The sequence below is a fragment of the Fusarium oxysporum genome, chromosome 6 (genome assembly GCF_000149955.1).
Source record: "Fusarium oxysporum f. sp. lycopersici 4287 chromosome 6, whole genome shotgun sequence".
In the NCBI taxonomy this organism is placed as follows: Eukaryota; Fungi; Ascomycota; class Sordariomycetes; order Hypocreales; family Nectriaceae; genus Fusarium; species Fusarium oxysporum.
The window spans coordinates 1,866,914-1,888,252 of NC_030991.1; the positions used below are offsets into that span (position 1 = coordinate 1,866,914).

The 21,339-nt window shown below is 49.4% G+C and overlaps 6 protein-coding genes across 6 annotated transcripts; 1 reads left to right on the plus strand and 5 right to left on the minus strand.

Annotated features, from left to right (window-relative positions):
• Nucleotides 1-2,691: 2,691 nt before the first annotated feature.
• On the plus strand, nucleotides 2,692-3,928 carry FOXG_19730 (uncharacterized protein; the record flags this gene model as incomplete). Its single annotated transcript, XM_018399995.1, has 2 exons — nucleotides 2,692-3,405; nucleotides 3,455-3,928. 2 exons carry the CDS (start codon nucleotides 2,692-2,694, stop codon nucleotides 3,926-3,928), a joined length of 1,188 nt encoding a protein of 395 aa, XP_018244646.1.
• Nucleotides 3,929-8,099: 4,171 nt separating this feature from the next.
• Nucleotides 8,100-9,566, minus strand: FOXG_07282 (uncharacterized protein; the record flags this gene model as incomplete). Its single annotated transcript, XM_018385888.1, has 4 exons — nucleotides 8,100-8,361; nucleotides 8,499-8,817; nucleotides 8,881-9,156; nucleotides 9,212-9,566. 4 exons carry the CDS (start codon nucleotides 9,564-9,566, stop codon nucleotides 8,100-8,102), a joined length of 1,212 nt encoding a protein of 403 aa, XP_018244647.1.
• Nucleotides 9,567-11,041: 1,475 nt separating this feature from the next.
• FOXG_07283 (uncharacterized protein) lies at nucleotides 11,042-11,632 on the minus strand (the record flags this gene model as incomplete). Its single annotated transcript, XM_018385889.1, has 1 exon — nucleotides 11,042-11,632. One exon carries the CDS (start codon nucleotides 11,630-11,632, stop codon nucleotides 11,042-11,044), a length of 591 nt encoding a protein of 196 aa, XP_018244648.1.
• A 1,640-nt stretch (nucleotides 11,633-13,272) lies between these two features.
• Nucleotides 13,273-13,947, minus strand: FOXG_07284 (uncharacterized protein; the record flags this gene model as incomplete). The annotated part of the gene is made up of 1 exon (XM_018385890.1): nucleotides 13,273-13,947. One exon carries the CDS (start codon nucleotides 13,945-13,947, stop codon nucleotides 13,273-13,275), a length of 675 nt encoding a protein of 224 aa, XP_018244649.1.
• A 311-nt stretch (nucleotides 13,948-14,258) lies between these two features.
• On the minus strand, nucleotides 14,259-15,821 carry FOXG_07285 (uncharacterized protein; the record flags this gene model as incomplete). The annotated part of the gene is made up of 1 exon (XM_018385891.1): nucleotides 14,259-15,821. The coding sequence occupies one exon, from the start codon at nucleotides 15,819-15,821 to the stop codon at nucleotides 14,259-14,261; it is 1,563 nt and encodes a 520-aa protein (XP_018244650.1).
• A 2,759-nt stretch (nucleotides 15,822-18,580) lies between these two features.
• FOXG_19731 (uncharacterized protein) lies at nucleotides 18,581-19,835 on the minus strand (the record flags this gene model as incomplete). Its single annotated transcript, XM_018399996.1, has 3 exons — nucleotides 18,581-19,045; nucleotides 19,092-19,414; nucleotides 19,466-19,835. The coding sequence occupies 3 exons, from the start codon at nucleotides 19,833-19,835 to the stop codon at nucleotides 18,581-18,583; spliced, it is 1,158 nt and encodes a 385-aa protein (XP_018244651.1).
• Between the last annotated feature and the right edge of the window lie 1,504 nt (nucleotides 19,836-21,339).

The following is a 21,339-nucleotide window of genomic DNA, read 5'->3' on the forward strand; positions in this document are numbered from 1 at the left end:
CGCTAGAGAGATCATAAGATAAGTCGAGTTCCATCTCGTATCGTTATACATTACGAGCTCTAGCTCTGACGTCGACTCACTCGTCTAGAGGTATTCTTGTCCTTCGTCGTTCTCGCGTGAGATCCTTTTGAAGAGCTCACAACTCTGAGGGGAAGATCTGAAGAATTTGGTATCATGGTAGAGAGACACCACCGCCCCTTTCTTTCTCCAGTGTCGTAGGTCATCCTCGCTGCGGCCGAGAGGAGGGAATACATCCGATTCGGCGTCGTAAGTCTCGGGAGTTTCGCCCGTAACCGGCAGCTTCCTGCTCGATTTAGGGATTGCGAGACGGATATCCATCCGCGAAAGTCCAGGCAAGGCCCCTTGTCAGATCGTGGCTCGAGACAATGCGATGATGGATCAGGCAAGCCATCAGGATCATTAGGAATCGATGACATGGGAAAGGATCACCGACACTATTTAAGACTGTCCATCATGACTGCCTGGCAGAAACTAAACGAGTACTACACCAAGCTTGGAGACTCACCGTTGTTCGCTGCATCCATCATCCTCCACCCATCACTCGGCATGAACTATCTGGAGGTGAACTGGGCGTCGGAAGAGCAGCTTGTGTGGGTGAGGGATGCCAAAATTGGACTGTCTGACTACTTGGACCGTTGGTACCACTGCAACCGGCCGGTGGATGAGCAGCAGAAGATGATCATGGACACATCGACATCCTTAAGCGTACCAAGGACGACAACTGAAGTTAGCGTGTTCAAGCAATGGATTAAAAGCAGGACAGCGAAGACCACGGTGATGGGGAGCGAGCTTGAGCGGTATCTGCGGCTAGAGCCGCAAGAGACTGAGGATCCAATCGAGTGGTGGATGGCTCACCAGGGACAATTCCCGATGATCAGCCAATTGGCTCTCGATATACTCGCGATACCGGCGATGGCGACTGATTGCGAGAGGTCGTTCAGCCTAGCCAAGCTAACGCTGACGACGCAGAGGCTTTCGATGACGACGGAAACGCTGGAGAAGTTACAATGCCTTAAGAACTGGGTCAGACATGGTGCGGTGAAGCTAGGGGCGACAATAGGTGGGGGGAGGAGGTCCAATGGGAGATTGGAGATGTTAGCATGGAAGCATAGAGAGCCAGATTTGAAATATTTGAAATATTTGAATAAATATTTCAAACAACAAATCCAGTCTTGAGAGTTATCAAATATCTCAAATATGACCTCGGATTTGATTTGTTTGATTTGAGGGCAGCGCTGACACGAGCTTTACCATATCCGGGCTTATGCTCACGGATTTTTTGTTTAAAGGGAAGCACCTCCCGATCATGGACGAGCAGAAGAAGATGCTCGAGAGACTCTGGGACGCGTTGATGGGCAATCAGCGGATGACAACACAGATGATGGGTGAGCAGCTAGAGATGGTTCGACAGCTTCAGCAGGAAGTTCAGGCGGTCAAGACGCAGGCGGTCGAGGAGTCGAGGAACGTAGATGAGCTCAGGCGCCTGCATGAGCAGTCTACCAGGCAGCTGAGGGTGATGCGAGAGCAAACGAGCGAACAGATTAGAACAACGCGTGAGCAAACAACCGAGCAATTGAAGATCATTCGGGAACAAACAGCGCGGAACTTTGAGCAGATGCGATTGCAAGTCATGAAAGAAGTAGGCATAGTACAAGGTCAAGCGGCAGAAGAGATAAGGCAAGCGAAGGAGGAACTGAAGCAGGCAAGAGAGGAGATGCAGCAGGCGAAAGAGGAGATCAGCCAAATGAAAGAACAGCTGAAAACGATAGCCGGCAGCATTTCGAGCGGTGCTCAGACGAGCCCGCAGCCATCGTATGCGGACGTAGCCCGTACCCCACCCACAAGCCAGCCAAGTAACGTCCGCACTCTTTCGTCCATGCGCACTACCCCATCCTCATTCACGGACACCTTGTTCTGTACTATTGACCAGGGTTCAAATCCACGACACTCCACGACACATTTGTGAATATGGCGTGGATATGGATGCTGACTAATAATTTCGATGTGGAATGGGTGGAAATGGATCCATTATGGAAATGGATCCATATTGTGGAATTCGTGGAATGGAAACCTACTTCGTCCAACAATGGTAATTAATGGGTCCCGCCCGCCCTCGGTGACGTCAATGTTTTTGTCATTGGTCCATTAAAATCCGCCGTTGCTTGACGCAAAGGCAACACACCCACCGACGTTCCTGTTTCTTGTTATGCTGGATATTCGTAGCCGAACCGATATACCTATAGACGCGCCTTGCCGTCTCTCTCCGTCAAGATCCAGCTTTTGTAGAGCTGAAAGAGCCGTTGATTGTCCTCTTCTGTTCGTTCTGGAACGGATGTGGTTGACTTGGTAGGATGGGGAGTGGCCATTTCGATTTGGGGTAGTAACGCGAGTAACAGTGAAGCCCCCAGAATGGACTCATTGTGTACGGAGGAAAATGGGGTGGCAAATCGATGTTGTGTTGTTGTGGGTGATAGAAAGTACTTAGGATATGCGGGATTTCACAAGGAAATCAAGGTATTTTCGAACCCCACCTAAAATATTCCACGATTTCCACATGTGGAACATGTGGAAGGGGCTTCGTGGCGTGGATATGGAAATGCTGAAGCCCACGTGGAATGGAATGGAATGGATATGGATCCACATTATGGATCCATATGTGGATTTCGTGGTATGGATTTGAACCCTGCTATTGACACATCACGGGTCAGCGAGGAGGACAGAGGTAAGGCGCAAGTAGGAGAAGTGCGTCAAGCTATCGAAGAAAAGGTGCGGGCGAGGGAAGGCGGCCAACCGAACTGGCGATGCGCAGCCGTGGTGAAGGATGTAAGGAACGAAGATCGCATCAAGGTAGTGTGCCGAGACGAGGCGGAGCTGCAGCTTGTCAGGGAGGCGGCAGAGAGGACGATGGTGAAGGGCGTGAGGGTTCTCAGAAACCAGCTATACCCGGTCAAGGTCGACGGTGCAAACAGGACGGCGGTTCTAGATTCATCTGGCAATATTCTGCCTGGTGCAGCCGAAGCTCTAGGAAAAGAGAATGTAGTGACGATAGCCAAGATGCACTGGCTCAGCAATAAGGAGAACGGGAAGATGTACGGCTCGATGGTGATCTATGTCACCAAGGCGAGCGATGCGCGACGACTTCTTGACGAGAGATACTTCCACCTCGCCGGAGAGTCGGCCAGCACTAATGTCTTTGAGCGACGCCAAGGCCCCGACCAATGCTACAACTGCTGGGAGACTGGCCATAAAGCCTTTGCCTGCAGTAAAACACAACGATGCGGCAAGTGTGCGGAGACGGGACATCGCCATCGAGACTGCCAAGCGGTCGAACCAAAGTGTGTTCCATGCGGAGGACCACACGAGTCGTTCAGTCAAAACTGTCGGGTGCGACAACTACACATCACTGATGGGCACTGACCTGCGAATCTTCCAGCTCAACGTGCACAAGAAGGATGTGGTGCAGCTGAGCATGATGAACGACAGAGACTTGCAGGACTATGCGGTGCTGGCAGTCGCTGAGCCGTACGCCTTGAATATTGAAGGATCGGTGGTGACGACACCAAACAGTCACAGGAACTGGATCAAGTATATACCTACAAAGAGACACGACATGCAGTGGCCGATACGCAGCATGCTCTGGATACGGAGCGACCTAGAGGCGGAACAAGTGCCGATACCATCGGCTGACCTCACGGGGGCGATACTTCGGTGGCCCGACCGGGAGGTCTTGGTGGTATCGGTATACGTGGCAGGGAAAGATGAGGAGGCCCTACGTACTGCCATGAGGCAACTACATGCGATCATCGGGAGCTTCCGTAACAGCACGGGAAAGAGGACGGACGTCATCCTAGCCGGCGACTTTAACCGGCACGATCAGCTCTGGGGAGGCGACGATGTGACCGGGTAGGAGACAAGGTGAGGCGGGGCCGATCATCGACCTCATGGATGAGCATGGTCTACTCAGTCTTCTCCCACGAGGAACGAAGACGTGGGAAGGACCGGGTGGTGAGAGCACGATCGACTTGACGCTCGCATCAGCCGAGCTGGCAGACGAGATGGTACACTGCGGCATCTATCCGACCGAGCATGGATCAGATCACAGGGCTATCCAGGCAGAGTTTGATCTCGCGATGCCCGAGAGAACAGCGGAACCAAGGTTTGTTGTTCAAAAATGCACCGTGGAACGCAATCAGGGAAAGGGTGAAGGAAAAGCTCTCACCACTTCCGTGGGATGGTGATGTCCAGTCACAGACAGGTTGATGGATGTGGTCCTCGATGCGATCCACGATCTAGTCCCACGTGCGAAGCCATCACCGTACGCAAAGAGATGGTGGACAACAGATCTCACCAAGCTTCGTAGGACGTACACGTTCTGGAGGAACCTGGCAAGGGCCCGGCGTCGGGCCGGTCAACGGATTGACAGCCTGGAAGATCGAGCCAAAGAAACGGGTAAAGAGTACCATGATGCTATGAAAAGACAGAAGAAGACGCACTGGGACGACTTTCTCGCCGATGGGACCAACATCTGGCAAGCCGCCAAGTACCTCAAACCCGGACATGATGCGAACGGTGATAAGGTGCCTCCGCTGAAGAGAACTGATGGAACAACGACGCAGGACAAAGTCGAACAGGCGGAGGAACTGCTCAACGTCTTCTTCCCGCCGCTGCCAACAGACATAGAAGAAGAAGGCCCGCGACCACGGCGCAGAGAAGTGGCCATGCCGAACCTCACGATGGAGGAGGTGGAGGAGAAGGTGATGGAAGCCAAGGCGTGGAAGGCGCCCGGTCAAGACGGACTGCCAGCCATGGTATGGAAGCAGCTGTGGCCGGTGGTGAAGGAACGGGTCCTGCATCTGTTTCGGACATCACTGGATACAGGGCGATTGCCTAGCCAGTGGAGGACGGCCAAAATCATCCCACTCAAGAAACCGAACAAAGGCGACTATAAGATAGCCAAGGCATGGAGACCGATCTCGCTTCTATCGACGCTGGGCAAGATCCTGGAAACAGTAGTGGCGGACCGTATATCGCACGCCGCCGAGACGTACGGACTCTTACCCACCAATCACTTTGGTGCGAGAAAGAGGCGATCGGCAGAGCAGGCTCTACTGCTCTTCCAGGAACAGGTCTACAAAGCATGGCGCAATCGCAAAGTGGTCAGTCTCGTTAGCTTCGACGTCAAAGGAGCTTACAACGGCGTGTTCAAGGACAGGTTGCTGCAGAGACTCGAGGCGCGTGGTATACCCAAGGGGCTGATCAGGTGGATCGATGCCTTCTGCTCATACCGCACGGCTACCATCACGGTGAATGGCTACACATCAGCGCTACGGGAACTGCCACAAGCTGGCCTCCCACAAGGGTCACCACTATCGCCGATACTGTTCCTGTTCTTCAATGCAGACTTAGTGCAGAGCAGGATAGACTCGAACGGAGGCTCGATTGCGTTTGTCGACGACTACTCAGCCTGGGTCACAGGTCCGACGGCCGAAGACAACAGAGAGGGCATTCAGGCCATCATCGACCGTGCACTGGACTGGGAAAGACGCAGCGGAGCGACATTTGAGTGCGACAAGACGACCATCGTGCACTTTACCCGCGTCATCGACCGTACCAGCCGCATACCGTTCACGATCAAGGGAGATGTGATCAAGCCGAAGCGGAAGGCCAAAATTCTGGGCGTCATCATGGATGCAGGACTAAGATTCAAGAAACACATGGCTGAAGCGGCCACCAGAGGTCTCACGGCGGCCATGTGCCTGAGAAGTCTGAGGATGCTATCTCCACGCACGGCTAGGCAGCTGTTTACGGCGACCGTCGCTCCGGCGATGGACTACGCTTCGGTCGTGTGGTCGCATGCACGAAACGAAAGAGCACTGAGCTGGTTCAACAGGGCTCAGAAGATAGGAGCACGAGCCATCACGGGTGCTTTCCGGACAGTCGCGACAGCAGTGATGGAGGCAGAAGCCAACATACAGACGGTATGCGAGCGACATGCTCAAGCAGGCATGCGGATGTACATCAACATCAAGACGGTGCCAAAGACGCACCCGCTAGCAGCCCTCAAGGTGTCGGCGAGTCGAAGATACATGTCACCGTTGAAGAAGCTGGCGCTTGCGTATGAAGGCAGCGGAACGGAGCGGATGGAAACGATTGAGGCCTATGCGGTACCACCGTGGTACAACCGGGTGCCGCTTGTACGCGAGGCCGATCGTGAAGCGGCAAAAATAGCTGCAAAGAACGTCAACGACATTGCCATCGCGACCAGTGCTTCCGACAGGGGAGGTCTAGTGGGTATGGGCGGCATCGTGGCCCAAAGATCGCCTGGTCAAACAGACAGGATGGTGGCCAGGTACTCGGCCACGCTCGGGTCACGAGACGATCAGAACCCGTACACCGCCGAACTGGAGGCGATAGCGATGGCATTGCGATGCATGCCGGATGGTCTACAATGTCGAGAGCTTACGGTGCTGTCAAGTAGCCAGTCGTCACTCAAGGCGATTGCCCGACCGCAACAGCAATCAGGCCAGACCTCCATACGTCAGATCTACGAGCACATCGAGCGACTGAGAAAGGGAAACAATAGAGTCAAGATGATCTGGGTACCATCCAGAGACGATGACCTCAGCATGAGTCGTGAAGCAAAGAGACAAGCCAAGAAGGCTACCAGAGCGGGATGCACGCCGCAATCGCTACCGTACCAGGCCCGCTCCACGCGGCTCAGGCTGGCAGTGTCGCAGCTGCATCAGCAACGGAAACTACCCAACAATGTAGGCAACTACTCCAAACGGATAGATCGGGCCCTACCAGGCAAACATACGCAAACACTATACGACATTTGCAAGAGACGAGAAGCCGGAGTGCTCTCGCAGCTCCGCACGGGAATGGCAAAGATCAACAGCTACCTCAACAAGATCGGGGCCGCAGAGTCGGACAGGTGTGAATGTGGATGTGTACCAGAGACAATGGAGCATTTTCTGTTCCGATGCACAAGATGGGAAGCAGAGCGTGAAGCCATGCGTCGAGTAGGACAAAACATGATGGGCAACCTTTCCTTCTTTCTAGGTGGAAAGTCGGCGTTAGACGGAGCAAAGTGGAGACCTAACCTGGAGGCGGTGCGAGCGACAGTCAAATTTGCGATGGCGACAGGAAGATTGAGCCAGGAAGGAGTTTGAGAAGGAGAAAACTAATGACCACTAATATTAACATCACAGCTGATTACTAACAACAAACAGCCTCAAGTTGACAGACCATGCTTCAGCTGCTGAAGATAGGATGCTGAACACTTGGAGAAGTTGGCCTTCAAGCAGGCCTGTCGCAGGGACAAGCGAGGCTGGGGAAAGTGGCAGGATGTAAGGACTGGTGAGGTTGAGGTTGTAAGGGGTAAAATGGGGGGAATAACAGTGTAACGAGATACAACGTTGTGGGCCCTATGAGGCGTATCCTCCCGGGCGGAATAAATTCATTCATTCATTCATTCCTCTCTGAGGATGGGGAGGGACTACGGTTCCATAATACATATACAATTAGGGGCATCAAGGCGCCCGCGATCCGTTCAACATAATATAATAAAAATAATCGTATTCTTAAAATCTTACTAAAATATAAGAGATAAGGGAAATAAAAAAGAAATAGGTTCAGGATTAAATATCTTATAAAAGCGAATTTATAAATACCTTCTTCTATATAGGAAACGTAACGCTTGATCGAGCGTCACTCTATCGCAACATACCATGACATGCCGCGACAGCAATATTGACTCAAATAGAATAAAACTTCGCTTCTAATGCTCTTTAGACCAGCGAAGTATAGATTAGAATTCAACTTGGCCAAAAAATTGGTGGCGGCCTTGAAGACCTAAGTCGCATTTGCCTACTGGAGTGTCAACCCCTGTAAAGTGGGACAGATTAAATTAATTGTGCAACAATTGATTTTGGAATGTAGGACTAGGGGAGGTACGTTGAGCCCTTGTGTTTGTAATGCCGACAATGGCATTGTTAAGAATGCAATCACTAAATGACCGATAATATAGCAAGGCAATATACCCAGCCAGCCAGCCAGTGTAACTTAGCTTCACGTCATCACCGAGTGAGTCCCTTCCTGAAGTCAAGGTTCGGCTTTAGTGAAGCGATGATGAGCGCTGACTGTTGGTTGACACCGAAAGCGCTGATTGATCGGACGGTCGACTTGGGCAAGACGACGACGGGTTGGGAGACGATGCCGATGGCGATCAGGGCGATGAGACTGATTGAAGTGAATGGTGCTGGGGGTGAAGCGATGAGTCGCTCATCTTGGGGTCCGTCAGCGACGGCTGAAGCGACGCGTGTGCAATGGCTGTTACGTCTTTGACACGGTCGATGGTGTCCCTCAATTGGCGGTCAAAGTCAGGCACCGCTGTCGTGGGGATCAAGAGCCTCGACAAACTTGTCCTACAGCCTGAGGTGAATGATGAGTTCAGAAACGACGGCAACGGGGCTCACCCGTTCGCCAGCCGCGTCATAATCTCCTTGACAACAACATTCTTAATCACCTCAAGCGACTCTTCACGAACCTGCCCCTCTTGGACAAAATCAACGACCCCCTCAAGCCTGTCCATGTCTTCACGCAATTCTGAGAACGAGCAGTCATACGTATCGGCAAACTCCTCATTCTTCGAATCAAGCGCCGCAAAACGATGTTCCAGCGCGTCGTATCGCTCTTGGAGCTTATCCATGCCTTCGACCAGTTCCTTGTTTTGCTGTTTCAGCTTCTCGTTCTCGGTCTCCAAGGCTTCGACTCGGCTTTGCACTTCCTTCATAGCTCGGAGTTCGGCCTAGAGAAGGGTGATATCGTCGCGTTCGGTTTCGGTATCTTGGCGTGGACGCTTTTTGCTGGGAAATTCGATCGGGGGAGGCGGAGGCGGTGGGCGGGATGTGGTTTCATCGTATGATGGTGGTGCGGCTGTGTCGCCTGAGGGCTCGATGAGTTTGCCTCCAATGCCGCCGTACAAACTGGCGATGTGGTATCGGGTGCTGCAGGACTTGAAGAGACCTTGACTGGCCGCATCGCTGATGTGTTGTAGCTTGGGGGGCGCGTCGCGAGCTTCGATGTAAATGGAGAGGGCGGTGGCCTTGGATAGATCACGAATAGCGTCGAGGACTACTCCGGAGGATTTTTTAGATGCAGATAACGGCTCGACAGCAGCGGTGTGGACAATGATGGTAGGAGGACACCAACGTAAAGTCGAGACTAAGAGTGGTAGACTTGAACGCCTCCCCTATTGTTGTGGGAACAGTCGGGTTCTTAACAACCTCAAGAGAAACGATAGACGAAGCACAAACTCGAACCATGGCCTTCGTAACAATATCCAACCCCTTGAGCTTAACAGGCACACCCAGCTCAAAAAAAGCAGCCTCCCCATTAAACCTCGTATTAAAGGTAACAGCGCTCGATCTCGGATCCGGCTTCGTCAAGAATTGCATCGTATCATCCTCCCGCCACCTCACGACAGCTTTCGTAGTATGATGTAAATCGAGCGACGGTTCTTTCAGGCACGTTGAAGACGACATTTCTACGATTAGTACGTCCACCAGAGGGAACTTACCGGACCAAGCCCGTGTCCAAAAGGAGGAACAGCTTCGACGACAGGCGATCCGCAAAGCCTCCAGCGAACTGCGAGAACCAGGCAGATCCCTTCTACAGTCCCCGGTTGTTCCAGCAAAGGAGGCTTGACGCGCTCGTTTGATGGGTGCAAGTCGGAATTTTATGACGGTCTGTAGCGCGAGTTACTGCCTCTTTTTGGACGCGGGTGCTTTTTTGAAGAATGAGTTGATGGGAGGAGGATGTTGTGAGGATGGAGGAAGACATCGTGAAGAGTTGAAGAACTAGCGTCGTGTTGGGTGCGGAGATAGAAGGGAAGGGAATTAAGATGGCTGGTGCCGAGAGACACAATTTCGAAGGAAGAATTGTTTGTCCGTATACCGGGTATGACCTCGAGAGTGGATCGCCCTGGGGTGTCAGAAATGCTGGTCGCCATTCACATGAATTCTTTTGTCACCTATTTGCATCAATCTCTCAAGCTTTTTGCCGCTGCCGGCATCTCTGGGTGCGTTGCGCTTGCAGGCGACGTCGACGCAGCGCAAGGGGGTCATGTTCGTCCACGAATCGGAACTCCATTGTTGCTTTGTGTTGCTAGTGAAATTTGCTGATTTCACATGACACGTTGAGATTTTTGGGCCGTGAGAACGGGCTAACCTGATAAGGAAAATGTAACGCTCTTACCAAAGGCTTTCTAGTCCAAAATAGGGAAATGTAACGCTCAACGGCCTTCTATTCATTCTCCGACCGCCCTTAAGGTCGTTCATTCCAACCCTCGTAATACAACAGCAAGGCAGATTTGAGACTAAAAAATGTATTTTCAAGTTATTCAGGCATACAGGAACCCAATTAAGCTATACGAGACCAGAAGTTCGTGCTGTGGTCTGGAAATTCTAAATGCTGATTCCCCCCTGGAATCACGGTATATAGATTTCTTGAGTAGAGCACAGGAAATTGGACGCGTCTGAGGTACGATGATCCCAGGAGCAACCCACCAGAGATCGTCATGCAAAGAGATGATTGGTATGAGGCCAAGCCACCGGGAATCTCACTAGATAACCGCCAGTATAGAGCAATGGGCCTGCCTTCAGGATATCTAAAAGCAAGCTACAGCTGGTGTCTTGATCAAGGACGGGAGCAACTGAATTCAATTCAACGTAAGTCAACCCACATCAACATTTTGTCGAAGAGCCATTAGGATATGTAGATTAGGCCAGGGGGTGAGCTAAAATACACATATTCTATTGGCTCCTTGACAAAATGTTGATGTGAATTGCCTTACGTTGAATTGAATTCAGTTGCTCCCATCCTTGCCAAAAAGGAGCACGCAAAAACTGATTCAAGAACACGTTATGGTATCAAGTCAAATACAAGAAAGATCATTATCGATGGTTGTTCATCTCCTATGCTTGTGTTATCTACATATACACACGCCATCTATCACCATCTAGTCCTTCACTCGTGACTTCTTTCGAGGTCGTCCAGGCCCACGCATGCTCTTGCGCTTCTCTGAAGCACCCTTAGCCAACTGCTTAGTCTCAAACTTGTCCAACATATCGGGCGTAATCGTGCGCAGCTTGGACTCGTGCTCCCAAGTCGATTCGGCTGGACGGTAGCCAACCCACTGTACTTGATACATGTGTTGGGAGTTTCCGGACTTGTCCGAGGGTGAGGCTCGCTTTAAGATCTTGAAGACGTGATAGGTATCAAGGTTGGTGGCAGCCTTGCGGCCGTCCAGCTTTTCCCAGTACTTGAAGACAAGCACAGGCACCTTTTCTTGAAGACTCCACTCTGACTCCCAGGTGGTTTCCCCGTCTTGCCACTTGACTTGGATGTCTACGGTGGAGTTTTTGGTGTCAACACGGTGGCCAATGAATTTGTCAATCGCAACGTCTTTTTCCAAGTCGGGACCGATCTTCTGAGTCGCGCCTCCCTTAGGCGGCGACTGCACTTTGCCAGCGATTGGAGAAGCTTTACTCTCAGCTGGCTCCTGGAGATGAGCCGTACCATGATGCTTGGAACGTGTAGCAGCAGCCATACTGTCTCGAGTTCTCAAATGTAAAGCCAAAAAGTCGTAGGGATCTGGTCAGTCGGCGTATGTGACGAGTCCAAATAAGGTCAAAAACATCGTATCGCGCAAAACAGAGGCAATGAAACAAAAACGCTGCCAGTTGCAATTGATATTCCGGTGATTCAGCGCGTTGAGCTTTGTTGAAGTGGTTTCACTGCTGCGTTACTGCAGATGCTGATGGCAAGTTACGCGTGAACGCGTTCACCTGCAACGCGTTAACAGGGTAAGTGCGCCACAATCAGCCACGAGTTACATGGCATGGGTTGGGTGTGGCGGCCAATATATAGGCACCTAGGTGCCCAAATAAAATTGCGCACCCACTACTGATAAGAAAAAGAAAAAAAAAAGAAAAGAAAGAAGAAAAAAACCCATGCTTCGGTTGGATCGCTATTGCTGCGTAATCCTGAAGTTGCTTATCGTTCATGAGGCTGTCGTGTACCGTATCCTGCTTTCTCACATTCAGTTGAATCACCTGGAGGGACCTACTCACAGTGTTGCTAATAATATGGCAATAAAGTAGTATATTGCAATATAACCCATATGGTATGGACTTTCTCATATTGTAACAATATGATATGAAGATTTTGATATTGCAACAATATAATATGAGGATGTCCATATTGGCAATATATTACTTATATTGGGATGTTAGTCCTGGGGTGAAATTGCCTTTTGACAGTCGCGGACAGGTCTTGCCCTATACCAACGACAGGGATACTTGGCATTTTATTGGCTAAAATGCAGCCACGCGTTGTTTCCCCGCATCAGGGGAGGTACAATTGGTACTAACCATGTTTGGCTAAACCTTCCCTGCCGACCCATCGTCACCTCTGCCCATTATCTTTGTTACTGTCGAGCGGAGACAGACTTACCGCCATACCTCAATAGCGCCTCCCTTTTGTAAAATGGCCACAACGAGAAGAGTCGTCAATTTCAGTCGACTTGGCGATGAGACTTGTGCAGAAGCGGTTTAGTGATGGGGTCACGTGGAATATATTGGGTGTATTGTCACACTGCCAATATATTGGGATCTTGGCAATAAATACAATATGAGCCATGTTCATATTGGGTAATACAATATACATCCCTTGACAATACAATAATATTGCGAGGGGATCCATATTGGCAATATCGTATTGTTTATATTATTAGCAACACTGCCTACTCATGCCACCTGGGGTGAAGTTTTAGGCAATTTCTACTGAATGACTCATGCGGACCGCTGCAGAGAGCGCACTTGGGTATCTGTGCCTGGCACTTACTGTGATGGTGGCTCTCGGCGGCGCATCTTGCACATACTCGATTCTTGCTGCACGAGAATGCTTTGTGACCGAGCCCTTGGCAGTTATAGCATTGTTCCGGTCCAGTGATCTGCTCGAATACACTCGTATATGTCGATTCACCTGCGACGAGAAAGTAGTGTTCCTGTAGTAGTCTCTTGGCATCGTTGTTTTTAGTGAGGTACACCACCATGGATCCATATGTCTTAGGGTTGACCTTTCGGCTCAGCCAGGCCACTTTGGCAATCTGCACTCCATTCTCATGGCTCAAGGTTTCCATTGCTCCGGGGAGAACATTAAATTCCTGGTCAAAAACGGTCGTACGATTCATGCTATCAACTTTGATAGGATATAATTGGTCTCGAAGGACATGTCCTGCTCAACTGTCTTGTGGATAATCGTCGGTGTAGCGTCTCCAATGTGGTCTTCAGGAACTCTGGACTTATCCACTGTGCAGAACACCGGTTCCGGAGTTGCCGATCGGGCCGCAGATGGAGATTGGCTGGACATGCTGGTGGGTGTCATCCTGGCTGCGTCTGCATACGATTGAACCGACGACCGTTGTGTTTCAGTCTTGTTCAGCATGTTTAACTGTAGTCGAGTCTGCTCCAGCTCGCCACAAGCCTGGATAAGCTGGTCTTGGACTTGCGATAATTCTTGTGCCGTCTGAGCCGTGGTCCTGGTGACTTCCTCGGCCATACGATCTCTGAGTTTAGTGAACTCGAGCTGAAACTCAGCCTTCATCGCTTCGGTTTTCATGTTGAAGTCCTGCCCCAGGAGTTGCTTCAAGCTCTGGACTGCCTCGACCACGCCCCCGGATGACTTAGGGGCAGTCTGCTTCCGAGCTCGGTTTTGTCCTAGAACTCCCTCGCTAGTCCCACCTTCTTCCTGCCAATCCATATCGCCATTTTGCTGCTGCATCTCCAACATCTTCGTCGTCCTGGCCATCTTTCGCTGGGGACGATGATATCCCCCGCCCGACGCATCCGGCTCATGTCCCATGACGATAATGACGTCTGATACGGGGTTCGCAACACCAGACATCCACTAAGCGGTTACCAGGACTTTCAAAAGTTATAAAAAAAGGATAACAAAAGTATTCAAGAAGTATCGAGTCTCCCCGGTCGAGGGTCAAGTGCGAATCAATCGGTCGGTTTTTTATTTTTATTTTTATTTTTTAATTGGAGGGAGAAAAAGGCACATAACCTGGTCTTATCTCGTCTCGTCATCCATGTCATAGGCTGAAAAAAGGGGTAATGAAGAAAAACAGAGGGTATCAAGCCCGATCGTTCCAAATCCAAGATTTTGCTCCCTCACCCGCCTCCTTCAGGTAGAATATTCCCTAGGCTTCTTAGAACCTCGATGACTGGTATGTCCCTTGTTCCTGCGCTCGCCTTCTCCTGCTCCTCACGTTGTCGAAGTCGTAGGGCGCTAACACTAAGGACCTTATCCGCTTCTTTGCCCGCAACCAGAACCCGCTGCTCGAGCTTGTGAACGTTGTCGGCAAGTTGGTCGACCTGAAACTCGAGTGACGACTGAATAATCCGCAACCTTGGTTCTGTCTGAGACCGAACAGCGTCGAATGATGCTGTCTCGTCGGCCAGGAATCCTCTGATCTTGCCTTCATATGGATCTAAAAGATCAAAGTCTGGTAGAACAATAGGCCCAGTCTCGCCTCCGGAGAAGAGAGGCGGTTGGCCAGGCGGTGGTTTTCGTATTGCTTGCCATACCTTCTTCTCATCTTGTAATCTTTTGATGTTGATTTCCAGTTGGGCCAGTTTCTCGTCCAACTCCATGTTTCTGGGGTTGGGCCTCAACACTACAGGCACATTTGGCCCGTCATCCTCTCGACTAAACCAGTCTGAGAAGTCAGATCGAGCCGCAAAGTCTTTTAGCAGTTGATCTTGAATAGCACGAGCACCAAGAATAGCATTAGAATTCGGTGTGCTATGAGGAGGCTTCGCTGCCAGAGCGCGCTCGCCACACCAGGTCAACAGTTGTTTCATACGCCGAGGCTCTGTCAAGCCTTCGGCTTCAATGTGTTTGTAAAAATCCGCCGGGTTGACCTCCCGGTGGGGTATTGCTGTTTGGCCGCTCTCGATCAGAGAGCTCGCCCTTCTTCCACGGTTACCCAAACTGCTCCGCCTGTTGCTATTGCCCCCCTTCTTTCGCATCTCTTTGTTTCTGTTAATGATGGGCGTATCGCTCATAGGCAGAGCAATTGTGGTCGACTGCACAGGCGGTTCGCGTTGCGGCGATTTATCCCAGTCCGGAGGCGGTCTAGTAGGTTTTGCGCGGGATTCGCGTTTCTTAGGCGCTCCACTGACTGGGGAAGCTGGCGCTGCTTCAGGTACTGTTTCTAGTTGGGATTCAGGCTCGGGTTCTGGTATGGACGCTGGTGCTGGTTGAGGGCCTTCTTCCTCCTGTGCTTCCCCAGATCGTCGCGTGCTCCTCCTGGTTGATGGTCTCTTGGGGACCTTGATTTCTTGCGCATCTGATGCTTCAACACTCGCTTTTCGTCTGCTACTCTTCCTCGTCGGGGGCTTTGTCGTCGTGTTTGTTTCTTTTTCGGGCGGCCCCTCCTCCACAATCGTTCCATTAGTCGTCGGTGCCTTAGCAGCATGTTGCTTCGCCGCAGGTCGTCCCTTTGCAGACGACTTCACTGGCTCCGCCTTTGGCTCTGGCACTGCTTCCGTCTTCGGTTCGTCTGTCTTGTCCGTCTTAATTCTCTTCGATTTTCGCACAAATGCGAAGTCATCGTCGAGCTCATAATCTGTCGCCGCCGCTGCAGCGAGACGCTTGCTCAACCGTCGCCCGTGCTCGTTGCTTATGCTAATTACTTGAAGCGGCCGCCGAGTCGTCACCGGAGTCGTCATGGGTGGCGCATTCGGGACCGTTGACGATGTGATTTTAGATTCCCGGGGTCGTGATGCCGGGAAAGTTGTCGGTGCGGTGCGGTACGGTCGGTGGTGGAGGGGCCGAAACTGTCGCGCAGGGTCAAAGAGGTGCGTCGCGTCGTGATTTACGTGTTCTCAATGATTAAAAAAATGCTGCTCAAAATGCTCAAATGCTATCACAATGCAATTCGTGATGTCGGTCAGTTTGCGGCTTCGTAGATGGTGGTTTGCGGTTCGCGACGTGATTCGCGAATCGTATAGTTGCGTGGACTGCTTGCATATTTGGAGACAGCGGATAGTGTCGAGCACTGGCAGCTTCCTCTTTCACACACATTCACAATCTAAAAAGCGTCACCACACAGTACGTTGAGGGATACAGTACCTACTATGTCTACCCCAGTTTGGCCTTTTATACACTAGCTGAGCGTCAAGCCAAAGGTAACGATAAGCCTCTCCGCACTGTAACGGGCCATTCCATCTTAGGACTAGTGCTCTGACTAGCAGTACTTGAGAGGTACGCGTATTATGGGGCCGAAAAATGGCTTACAGGTGAATTTTACAGCCAAAAATGGACATTACATCTGCTCACGAAGTGCCTTTCTGTTCCTGGAAGTCCCCACCAGTGCTGTTAATATAAACAATATGATATTGGAAATTGAGCCCCTTCGCAATATTTTTGTATTACCCAATAGGAACATGACTCATATTGTACTTATTGCCAAGAACCCAATATACTGGCATCGCGACAATACACTCAAAATATTCCACGTGACCCCATCACTATACCGCTTCTGCACAATTCTCGTCGCTCTACTGCACCATAACTTGAGGAACCCTACTCCGTACTAGAGTTCTTTTTGGTGGCCCACCTCACAGGAGGTAGAGTTCCCTTCAACGACAGGGGTAGAGTTCTTTTCGTAACTGCCAATCATAATCCGACAATCCTATTACGTAAGGGGCGCGCCCGCCGTAGACCTGCCAAGTGGTGGATTATTCCACTGCTGAGAAACCCCGCATTACTCCACCATTTTCGCGGCAGCTGCTTGAATTTGGCCCTCATAATACGTTTTTCGAATATATGCCTGGATCCACTGCTAAACCCTCGAGGAAGGTGGCTCGCCGCCGACGTCGTGAGCGTCCAAGTACCCAATTTGAGAAAGAAAAGCTAAGTTTGTGACAGAGGCACCACCTACTCGCTTAGAGCACGCTACAGACAAACAGCGCGGGCGTCGACTGCAGCTGAAGAACGAGCGATGTTGGGTTGGGACTCTGAAGAATTCAAGCCGTTCGTCGTCTTCAGGTGATCCTAGTAGGAACGTCTATCTTTATTTTGTGAATAAAGACCAATATTTTCTGCAAGATAGTAAGCGGAGAGATGTCCTTTGGGACAATATCGAATTTAGGAAGGGGTTTGATGTTCAGAATATAGACAAGCTGGCGAAGAAGGTGATTGAAAAGATTTTGCACCAGTCGCAGAGGCACTACTCGATAGGTGAAATTTAAGTCACTCAGTCTCAGCCTCTCACCCCTCCTCCTCCTCCTCCTACTACTACTACTACATCAATTGCCGTCGGTGATGACATCCAATAACAGTTTTTGTAGCCCGCGTGCCTCTCCGCGTTAATGAGACTGATACTACTAACAAAAGGCCGCATGAGAACCGTGGCTACCCAGCCTATCACCATCGATGGACAGCCACATACGACTTATCAGTACCCCAGGCTTCTAGCCGTTACTGAGCACTGCCTTTTTGCCTGCCCGATTCTATAACGAAGACTTTGAACAGAGAGAATAGAAAAATAGTCTCGATGACTGGATGTTGGATATTGAGATTTGGAACAGACTTGACGTTTTGCCGTCACATGAGGGCTCAAGCCATGAAGTCAAGTATGAAACTGCAGTGAAGAGTATTGATGAGTTCCTTGAGCTTCTATTAGTCTAGAGCTCAGCTCCACTCAACACAGAAGCTTTCAATGACCCGGTTGCGGGCTTGTATTTTTTGGCGGTACATTATGTTATTATCTGAGATAATCAGGGCATATTTAGGATTAGCGCGCGATATTCCCAGCGAGAGGTACATATGTTCAGTTCTGTATCGTGAACTCTGTGGATTATACCATATATTCAATTCCAGATAAGATACGTAAGAGTAGTCGAACGAAAACACTCCGTATCATACTTCTGAGAACTATTATGCTGTTTCAGGTCTCTAAAGTATCAAGCACGAACGAGTCAACTCGTAAGGATCCTACAGACGCTTTCTAGGACCCTACGAGGGACAGGTAAGGCACCTGACATAAAAGCGGCTTGTAAAATAGAAGAAGCTTCTGTAAAAGAAAACAAAATGAGCCAAGTAATTCAATAAGGATAAAGAAAGGCTCGCATAACCGGAGAAGAGGTCTTCCAAAAGACATCACGATCAGTATGCCTATAATGGTAATTACAGCCAACCGGCATATCAAGCGTCTGCGACATAGACCCTAGATATACTTGTCAACATATCCTAGCACTGTATAGCTTAAAAAAAAGAAGGAAGGAAGATGAAAACTCTAAAAAAAACTCTAGCTACAGAGGTTATTAATTATGAATTGATAACCGACCGCTTGTGAGAGCCTTTATATCAAGTCCTTCGAACTTTTATATACAGAAATTTCATCCTTTCTACCATTTGTTATCCATTATTAAATAGTAAGGAGGCGTTAGATACGGAGCCATATAAGGTGTAAAGAGACGCCTAATTATTCAACCACTGCGCTTTCCCACCAACAATCTAGCCTCAGCCGAAGCAGACTGGCTAGATTAGTAGAGCCGTCAGATTGTACAGCTCCATCGTCCAACTCGCGTAGAATGTTGTCAATGTAATTTCCGGCGGCGCTTAGATGTAAAATCTGACAAATAGCGTTGTGAACAGCAAGAAGCCGAGCGGATGGGGGATCGATGGTTCGCTCGGGAGTGAGAAAGAAAGTACGATTGACTGGAAAAATACGGTTCCTGAATGGCTGACGGAGGGTTGAATCGATACGGTAGCTATTGGGCTGGTTCGTAGGCTCGAAGAAAACTTTGAAGTTGCCAAACTGCCGATGTAAATCAATTTTCAGAGTGAGAGCGTTCCGAGAACGATCAATATCTGGGCCTTCGATAAGGTGCACGATATCGTGATCAAACATATCAAGTATTGCCAATGCCGTTTCCTTGGATTTATTCTAGGACACATATTAGCTTGGGGTGTAGAATTGGATATTTACCTACCAGCTCAGGGTTTCCTGTCGTAGTCATCAATGAGTGAGGAAGTATATGCGCGACTTCCAGTTCCGCAAATGATCCGGGTTCCTGTTCTTTGAGTAATTGTCCTTGATCGTCTGAAGCATAGTCATATCCGCTCTCTTCAATACGGCGCTCAGCTTCTTTCATATCGAAATCGCGAGATATTACGCAACGATGTCGGTCACGAACTAGGCAGTCACGTCTAAGCGACGCCACTCGTTCCACGGACCCGACAACAGGACGCGTGCTCGTGATTCGGGAGCTAGCTGCGGGCGATGGTTGGGGCGTCTTGCTGCCAGCAGCCTTGACTAGAGTCTGATGAGTGTTGAAGTCGAATGCTAGCAAAAAAGACGACTTACGTGGAAGGAAGAAGTTGTCGACCAGGAAATCTGCAAAGGCGTTCAAGGCCAAACGAATCCCCTCTTCCACCGTTTCATCATCGAGATCGATAACTTCATCTATCTTAATATTCACTGACCCGAGGAATGCATGCAAGAAGTTGGATTTAGATTGTTCTGATCGAGCATGTTCGTACGTTAGACGAACCAGCCTAGGTCGGTTATACGGCTTTTCAGTCGACGAGGGCTCGAAGTGCTCAATAACGCGACGGAGAACACCAGCAGCCTTATCAAGTTCATCTGGGTTGAACGAAGGACTTGCGCCTGTAGAAAAGTCAATGAATCCCTCTAGTGATGATTGGTGTCGGTGATGAGGTGCAGAAGACCCCATCATTCTCTTGGCTCAAGTTAGGAAGATGGGCAATTATGAAGAATTCGAGATCACTCATCCGACGAGCTGATGGGTTGCCTGATTTTATTTTGTGGGGAGATCTTACATAATTGATATTACATGGGGGGTTCGATAAGCATGTGGCACAGACAAGCATGTGGCACACCCCACTTGTCACCTTAAAGGCGGGTTTTTAAATAATTCTTTAAAATTCAAATTAGGCTTAAAATAGCTAAGACTTTAATAGCTTATATATAAGTCTTAAAATAAGCTATACGAATTTTTCTAGATTTTTAAAGAAATTCTATATAGCTATAAACTTTAAAATCTATTTAAACTATATATTACACTGTATTTTAAGGTTTTCTATATAAAATAAAATAAATAAAAATCTTATAAAAATATTTCTTTACTAAGCTAGCTATACTATCGTTAAAAATAATTTGTTTAGATTTTTAGCTATTTTATTTAAGAAACAAATTTCTATAGGGTAAGTTATTCCTAGCTGCACAGTATGCTGTGCCACATGCTTATCATGTACGTTACCCAATCATGTACCTTAATCGACTCCACTACTTCCACCAATCATATGTAGCTTGAGCTGCTTGCTTTAATCACATTGCAGTCTACTAAGGGATGTGAAATTTATTTTCCTACACTTAGAGTTCGCCTTGCAAACCCCCTAACATAAATCCCTAATAGTCAAATGTTACAATCACGTGCCAAAAGTCTGGAATCACACTGATCCTACCCCGCTTTCAACACAGCGTAATAGAACCATCACGAGTTCTTTAATTAGCAATTAAATAACGAAAAATGCCTTCAGGAAATCGGTCTTTTGGGACTGAGATAAGCGGAAATCGTAAGTTTAATCATGAATTTACTCCAGGGCAAAGAGCAGCCACAATGGCGGAGCTACATGCCGGCAAATCTCAGAGGGAAGTTGCAGATAACTTCTCAACGACCCAGGGGACCATCTCGAAGACCAAAAGACGATGGGAACAACACCACAACCTTGCCTCACAGCCACGAAAAGGACGTCCAAAGAAACTCACGCCGCTACAGCTTATCAGGATTAATTCGTATATTAATCGGCATCGCGAAATCACCTGGAATGACGTTCTGTATGAACTGGAATTAGATGTCTCTATTCGCACTCTCAAGAGACGTTTACAGAGCAATTGGCGCCGCAAATGGCGGTCAAAAAGACGGATTTAACTGTCAGAAGAAGACGCAAAAGAGCGGCTTGAACACTGTACGTTTTGGCTCCGTCATCTCGATGATTACATACGCGTAAGTCGGTTTAAAATGAAGCTATTCCCACTGACTTTGGCGTACAGATTTGCTTCAGTGATGAGGTTACTGTACAGAATGCCCCGAACAACCCTGACGGCTGGGTCTTTCGCCGGCCTCATGAGAAATACCGTAAGGAACCTAGTTAATGTTCAATCTCACGGAAAAGCCTGTCAATCGATTATGTTCTGGGCAGGAATCTCTGGAAGGA